We start from the raw sequence: 8,306 nt of genomic DNA on the forward strand, positions 1-8,306 counted from the left end.
GAGCCGAGGAGGAGAGAACAGAACAAAAGGCCTGACTAATGCCGCTATCACCTTTCCCCAGGAGCGCCGAAAAGATCTGGATATGCGATTCTCAGGTTCGGTGTCTGGAAGGTGGGTCACATGAGAGCGAGCCCGCCGGCGCCTCTCCCAGACCTTGTGCAGGTCCTATCTTGTCCTTGTGATGTATTAGAGGATGTTCCCCTTTCATCGCGTAACGTGTATGATGCTGCCCTCCGGCTGACATGTAGCATGCTATCCAACACCGCCTCGAGTGGGGGGGGCACGGGGGGGGGGGGGGTCTCATCCTGCAGCTCGGGCGCTGTCCAAGGCATCACTCTGCCGGAGAGGAGACGCGGATAAACGTCTCTTTCAGCTTGGTCACATATCAGTTTCCGGATGGAGATGAGACTTTCCACCTTTTGTGGAGGCTGTTTTTGGCTCCTTCGGGTTTCAGGTCAGCTTTTCGGGGGTTAAAACCTCCATTGTTGTGTGTGAAAGAAATTCAAAGGATGCTTGGCAGGAGGATCTAGAAAGGTTCACTTTTATATCAATTTTATTCCCTTGGATAAACGCATAAGCCCCCCGCATTTGGCGCACACACACACACACACACACACACACACACACACACACACACACACACACACACACACCTGGCCTGCATGTGCCTGTGGGTGCAGCCAGGCAGGAACATTGTCAGATCCATGCATCATTGGTAAGAAAATCTCTCCCCCTCCCCGTCCTCTCCCTTCCTCTGAGGCAGACCTGAAAAGATCCTTTTGTCCCTGGCCCCCTCCCCCTCCCCCCGTCCTGGCCTCTCCTGTGGTTATGGATACCTGTCTCATGGCCGACCGCTGTGCGAGCAGAGCTACCTGCGTGCTGAACCCTCGGCGGACCGGGCCGGTCCAGATGGCCCTTCTGCGGGCCGGGGCCCTCCGTAGAAGCCGGGCCCTGACACCCTCCGGGTTTATTTGTGGACGTCAAGCCCCTTCCTGCACCAGCGGCTCTGGTCGCCGAGGACAAAAGAAATAGCCTTCCGATGAGCCGGAGAGTGTTTGCCGTCAGCAGCTGTTGTCCCCGGCAACGCTGGGCCGCAGCCCGCGTTACCTGTGGCCTTTGTCAGCAGACCCGCCTCCGGCCGGCTGCACAACCCACGGCGAGAACACATAGATTTACCACACGTGAGTTCCTCACTGAGGGATTTGAGAGCAATTAAACGCGGCGCGGGAGTTTCCGTTTGGAATTGATCCGAGTCCCCGAGTCCGTCCTGAAGGTGACTCTCCGCGATGAGGCCCGGAGCCCTGCTAATCCTGCGGCGCCGGCCGCCGCCAGGCCCGTTGTTGTGAGATTTGCAGGTGCGGGAGGGCGCCCCGCTGGCCCCGGAGCAGCCCTTTGGCCGCGCATTGGTTCGGAGCTGCAGACGTGGCGTGCAGCCGGAGAGAAAAGATCCACGGAGTCAGATCTCCTTCTCCCTTCGCTGAACATCACATGCAGAAATTCAGTGAATTTGTTGAAAAAAGAAAACCATATTTATAGATATCTTGTGTCCCTCTGGATCAGCCAGGCCTTCCCCCCGTCGTGTAGGGAGGAGATGAAAACTCTGCATTCCAGGGAAATAACCGGTTTAGTTTTACATCTAAAAACTTCCCTGCCGGGGCTAAAGGTGCCGCCAATCATCTGCCAGGAAAACAACGTCTCATACCTGCGCTCACGGCTCCATCGAGCAGATCCCTCCGGTCTTCGGCTTCTCCGGCCCACTCGGGCAACGTCCTGAAGTGCTCTGAGAGACCTTTGGGATGGATCCACTAGCTTCTCTTGGTAGATTTCGCCATTGCGGATTTGATCTCGCAGCTCCTGAGAAGGGCCCGCAGGTGTTGCCACGGTGCGCGGGAGACAGTAAAGACAATGTTTTCCTCGGAGACGGGTTCTCGGGCGCTCGACGCCGCCAAAGGAGATCCCGCGGCTTCCGACGGAGGAGGCTCCGCCGGGAACGTCGAACCACATGTTGCTTAAACGCAGGAGCCGCTGGTGGCTGGGCTCTCCTCGACCTAAGGGGTCGGAGGAAAGAGAGGGGCCTCTGGGATGCAAAACATCTCCGGGTCCCTCCGGAGGAGCCGCACCGCCGCAGCCCCGCAATCTCTGCAATCAGCCAGCAATGCTGGCAGCAACTGTTTCGGATTACGCTCAGGAAATCCTCGGTGCTCTCTGCTCAAAACAATTTACCCTGACAAGAGCCCAGAGAGGGGGCGGGGCGGGCGTCCTGTCCGGGGCCCTGCTCCGGGGCCACCGGCGGGCCCTCGCTCACAGCCTCCGCTTTCCTGCTGTTAGCATTAATCATTGGGTTTAGATGTAGGTTTGGTTGTTTTATTCTTCCTCCCACTGGGCTCTGCGAGCAGACCGCTTCCAGGCTTTACTCCTGAAGCTGTCATCCTTTCTTTATTTCTTTTCTTCGTTTTCATTCTGGGGGGGGTTGGAGGAGTCCGTCCTGCCTCCGTACGTCCGTCTGTCCGTCCACATATTTGTTTAGTGTGAGGGGGGTCACCCCCCCCCCCCCTCCCCGCCCCCCTTCCTCTCTGCGGGCCCCGTCGCCGGAGCGCGGCGGGCCGTCTCTTTCCCATGGCCCGGAACCGACAGCACAAACTGGGGAGCAAAGAAAACACGGCCGAGAAAAAGCCAACGGTCCGCAGCGCTCCGGGGAGGGGGTTGCGGGGATGCAGGGATGCAGGAACCCACCCCCCCCTACGACGCACACTGGCGTCGTTGCATGACGACTCGTTTGCACTGCGTTCCTCCGTGCCGTGGGCCCCGTGCAGGCCGTGGGCCCGGCTCACAGCAGTCACACCGAGGCCGGGGAGAAGTGGACTTTTATTGGAAACTCATCATCAGGACCACTCGAAACCTCTCTGAACACAAGGCCATAAATTAGACTCAACCGGCGCGTGTGTGCGCTTGTGTGTGTGTGCGGGGGGGTGGGGGGTGAGGGGTGGGGGGTAGGGGGGGGTATGGTTGGGGAGTGGGGGTGGGGGGTCAGAATGAAAGTAAACTCCTATGTGGACGATACACAGACTGAAGCGCGTAAAGGGCTGCCCCCCCCCCCCCCCTCCCTCGCGGAAGGACGGTCTACAGGCCGGTGCGGGTCGGACCCCGCCGGCCCTCTAAGAGCCCAGATCCACCAGGCTGGAGGTTAGAGGTCCCAACAAGGAGTCCTGCAGCTGGTGCGGGTGTCCGTGCATTCCGTGCACCGGCTGCGGGGCCCCCAGGCCGGGCATGGAGTACGCGGGGGCCCCGGGGTGGCTCATGTTGCTCTGCAGCAACAGGCCGGAGTTCTGCTCGGGGCTCTGGGGGGGCGAGAACTCGTCCTCCGAGCTGGACATCAGGGACTTCCCTCCGTCCAGAGGAGACAGCTGGTTCTGCTTGTTGCTGCCCGCGTTGCTGTTCTCGCTGTTCTCCCTGCGGAGGAGGACGAGAATGGAGGACAGAAGAGGGGGATGAGAGCGGGCACGGCGGTGTCCGAGCGGCCGCGGAACCCCGCGATCGCTGGACCTTCGCTCCGCGCACGAATCCACCAACACGGCAAATTTACTATGTTATATATATTTGTGTGTGTGCGTAATATACGCATGCCTTTTAGGCGTGGGCGATTTAAACTCCGTCCAAAAGCATTCGAGTTCAAATAGGAATATTGTAAATATGACATTTTTATGTGTTATAACAATGTGATCATGTAAAGGAGTTATTTTGATCAACAAATCGAAGAGGTCGTTTAAACGGCGATATTTCAAATGAACCATTTAAATAAATAATTTCAAGACAGGATTTAAAGGAATTATGTAAAGACGTCTTTCGGATGAACAATTTAGAGAAATACTATAAACAGATCGTTTCAAATCAATTATTAAGAGGTGTGATTTCAATTGTTTGAAAATCCAATTGAATTCGATAATTCGCAGGAAATATTTTGAAGTCGTGATTAAAAAGAATCTAAAGGAAACACTGTGAATGGCCTATTTAAAGCGGTAATGTAAAGCAATATAAATAGATTATTTTAACGGACAGTTTAGTTTGGTAATTTTCAGGAGATAATATAAAACGTAAATGTAATCAAAATATGTAAAGGAAACCATTTAAACAGATGACAATAAATAATTTGAATAGTCGACTGAATTGAATAATTTAAACAAACGTCAACAAACAATTTGAACGGTCAGTAGAATTGGATAATTCGAAGGAAATCATTTTCAACAAATAATTTGAACGGTCAATTAAATTGGATCATTTTAAGGAAATAATTGAAACAACAAATACTTTGACTGTCAGCAGAATTGTATGATTAAAAAAAGATAATTCCAACAAATGTAAATAAACCCCTGATCTGACCATGGCAAAAGGAGGGATTTAAGCAAACACAAATCTACAATGTGAGCGGGTAATTCTGGAGAAGTGTTCGGCTGCAGACGCCGGCCACACACTCGACGCGGGATTATTTTCCGCGTTTATGTGTGTGTGTGTGTGCGACAGAGTGTGTGTGTGCGCGCTCCGGTACCTCTCCTTGGCCTCGGCGGCCCGGTCCCGCTGGCGCCGGTTCTTGAACCAGTTGCTGACCTGCGTGGTGGTGAGCCCCGTGGCCTCGGCCAGCTCCCGCTTCTCACGCGGGGACGGGTAGGGGTTGTGCGTGTACCACTCCCGCAGAACACCCCGGGACTTCTCCTTGAAGCAGTAGCTGGTCTCCTCGCCGTCCCAGATGGTGCGAGGCAGCGGGAATTTCCTGCGCACCCGGTACTTGCCCACGGCGCCGAGCGGCCGCCCGCGCAGCTTCTCGGCCTCCACGTAGTGCGCCTTGAGCCAAAGCTGCTGCAGCTTGGGGTGGTTGTGCGCGGAGAACTGGTGGCTCTCCAGGATCTTGTAGAGCTCCCGGAAGTTGCCGCGGTGGAAGGCCACTACCGCCTTGGCCTTGAGGACGCTCTCGTTCTTGTGGAGATGGTCGCAGGCGGGGAGCGACCACAGGAAGCGGCCGAGGCGCTCCAGGTTCCCGCCCTGCTGCAGCACCTCGCACACGCACGCCACTTGCTCCTGCGTGAAGCCGAAGGACGGGAGGATCGACATGGCGTCCGCCCTGGGGGTGGGGGGTAGGGGGGGGCGGGGGGGGGCGGGGGTGGAGCGGGGGGGTGGGAGGGGGAGGGGGGCGGCTCGTCCCGGGACGACGGCGCCCGCTGCCCGGCGGAAGACTCTGCGGCCGCGGGGCGCTCCGGCGCGGGGCTTCCCGGCGCTCTGCGGGGACCTTCCGGGGCTCGGCGGGGCTCCTCCGCGGGGCTTCCCGGCGCTCCTCCACGGGGCTCCTCTATGGGACTCCTCTGCGGGTCTCTCTGCGGGGCTCTCTGCGGGGCTCCGGTGCGCGCAGCCGAGCGGGACGGCGAGGCGCGGGACGTTCGGGACAATTTGTTCCTGGTGCCGGTCTGTCAGGCTTAAAGGCAGCTCGTCCGCCTCGGTGATTGGCTCCGCTCTGCGCCGCTCCTCGCGTACGGCCGTGCGGCTCCGTTTCCTCCCCAGAGGCAACGCGTCAGGGCTGAAATAGGAGCCTCCTCCTCCTCCTGCTCTTCCTCCTCCTCCTCCTCCTCCTCCTCCTCTCCTCTCCTCCCCCTCCCCGGAGCCGCACCGGCGCGCAGATCAATGATTCCGGACCTGCTCCATGGTCGCGTCCACCAACCACAACCGGGCGCTAAAAGAGGAGGGCAAGCCGGAAAGACGCGCTTCACCGGCGGCCCGAGTCTCCACGGAGGTCCCGCTCCTCTCCCTCTCCCGAGTCACAGGCCCCCGTGGGTGCGCTGATTGGACTCCGTGTCTTCCGGTCCCGCCGCCGTCCTCCTGCACTAAGAGATGAATATTTGGCTGCAGCGCAGCCTGGATGGGGCCCTGAAGGTGATCGGTGACGTCATTTCCGCCCCGAACCTTCGGCTAATACCACCTGTTTCGCCTCCTCCTCCCCTCTCTTCTCCTCCTCTGCTCGTTCTCCTCCCCCTCCTCTCCTCTCCCCGCCCTCCCGTGTCCTCAGTATTCTCTCCATCCTCCGTGGTGTCCTGTTCCCCCCCGGGGGTCCGGTGCGTCCAGCGGGTGAAACTGTAAACCGGGCCATTAGAGGATGGCTTCTCTGGTTCCGCCCAGAAGATCCTCTTGCCTCAAGTGAGGAAGAGGAGCCCCCCCCCCCTCCACACACACACTAACACACACACTCACACACAGGGTGATGTTTAGATGAGGACTGTTTCAGTAGAGAAGGTTGGAGGCCGTCCTGGATCTGACGAAGGAGGTCAGATGCCGAGCCTCCTCATCCTCATCCCCGGGCCGGGGTCGATTGGAGCTGACCTACATCCCGTAATCTGCTCTGTCTCCACAGCGCAGACCTCCTCGGCCCGGAGGCCATCGGGGAACCTGCAGCCAAACACTGCAGTTGGAAAAGCCCACCTCACTTCCTCTTCATCCTGGAGGCTTCACACCTCCCTTCTTCTCCTCCTCCTGGAGGGAGGGAGGAAGGGAGGAGGAAAGGAGGAGATTTAGGTGTTTGGAAGAAGAAATACAAATGGGCTCTGGAGCACGCGCGCGCACACACACACACACACACACATTCACTTTTACATACACACATACACATTCACTTTTACACTTTAACATACACACACTCATTCTTACACACTAACACACATTCACTTTTATCCACACACATACACATATTCACGCTTACATTCACGCACACATTCACTCTTCCACAGACACAAGCACGCACACACACTCACATGCACTCCCCCCCAACACTCACACACACTCTCACACACACACACACACACACACACTCCGTTCTCCAAGTAAATGAGCTGTCTGATGAGCTCCTCTCCGGTTTCTCTAATTTCTCCACCACATTGCGCCGCGCCTCCTTCTTCAACCCGCGCGGCCCGGGGGGCAGATTATTTCAAGATGTGGACCCCCCCTCAACCCCTCACCCCTCCTTACCCCACTTCACCCCCTCACACCCTCCTCACACCCCCCTCACACCCCTCTCACCTCCTCCTTCTCCGGACCGGAGCGGTCGAATGAAGACATCGGCCTGAAGTACGGGCGTAGCTGGAACCCCCCAACACACAGACCTGGTTTACGCTCCATCCAAATAATAATAATAATAATAATAATAATAATAATAATAATAATAATGATAATAATATACCATGATTATTACCGATAATAATAACAATAATGGTGGTGGGGATGATTGTAATATAAAATGATATAATCACAAAATAATGATGATAATGATAATAAATGTCGCATTATAAAACGACATCAATGATATAAAAAATAATACAATAATAGAAAAAAACAGTATTCTTCTTCTACTACTTCTACTACTACTACTACTTATAATAATAATAATAATAATAATAATAATAACAATAATGAGAATACTACTACTAATAGTAATAACAATGTCATTTCGGATGTTATGTTTTGCACCCCCGTTAAACCATATTAATTCCGGTGAAAGGTCCTCCTCCCGGTGTGTTGACAAGTGTGAGTTAAATGAAATTGGAGCCGCAATTATCAGCTTAACAGAGTTTCCTGTCATGTCGGAAAAAGGGAGCCGGTCCGGGAGCGCCGGGTTCGACCTCCGCCCATTACGACCCCCGCCCATTACGCGCTTCCTCCGCAAACACGCAATTACAAGCCGGCCTCCTCTGGCGGCCCGGGCCGCTCACACCGGCCGGCGGGGCGGCGGAGGCCGGGAGAGGACATACACACACACACACATTGACGCTTGTGCCACGGCCATGCGTGGGTTCCGACAGGGAGGGGGCGCCATGACAATACACTCAATCCACTGCTGCTGCTGAAGCCCGTGTGTGTGTGTGTGTGTGTGTGTGTGTGTGTGTGTGTGTGTGTGTGTGGGTGTGTGTGTTGTGTTGTTTTCTTCTCTCTGGGAGCCCCTTGGAGCTCCAAGCCACAGGCCCGGCCTCTCCGTGACCAGACCAGGACGGGACCTCTTCTTCTGCAGAGCTTGATGCTGGAAAAAAACAAAACTCAGGAAAGTCGAGCCCTGTGTGTGTGAGGAGTGTGTCCCCGCAGGCCTGCAGGAGGCAGTCCTGGAGTCCTGCGTCTCCCCCATCATTCACAGATGTGTGAATGATGGAGCAGACGTGTGGATGATGGAGTAGAGGTGTGTAGATGGTGGAGCGGACATTTAGATGATGGAGCAGATGTGTGTAAGTGATGGAGCAGAGGTGCGTACATGATGGAGCAGATGTGTAGATGATTGAACAATG

The 8,306-nt window shown here is 55.8% G+C and overlaps 1 protein-coding gene across 1 annotated transcript; it reads right to left on the bottom strand.

Moving 5' to 3' along the window:
* Positions 1-2,852: 2,852 nt before the first annotated feature.
* Positions 2,853-5,553, bottom strand: six1a (SIX homeobox 1a). Its single transcript, XM_086152918.1, has 2 exons — positions 4,544-5,553; positions 2,853-3,450 (listed from the first exon to the last, which is right to left on the bottom strand). Exons 1-2 carry the CDS (start codon positions 5,101-5,103, stop codon positions 3,156-3,158), a joined length of 855 nt encoding a protein of 284 aa, XP_086009044.1. The 5' UTR covers positions 5,104-5,553; the 3' UTR covers positions 2,853-3,155.
* Between the last annotated feature and the right edge of the window lie 2,753 nt (positions 5,554-8,306).

This window comes from Fistularia commersonii, chromosome 1 (assembly GCF_037954325.1).
Source record: "Fistularia commersonii isolate RoL2024-O1a breed Wild chromosome 1, RoL_Fcom_v1.0, whole genome shotgun sequence".
NCBI classification, from domain to species: domain Eukaryota; kingdom Metazoa; phylum Chordata; class Actinopteri; order Syngnathiformes; family Fistulariidae; genus Fistularia; species Fistularia commersonii.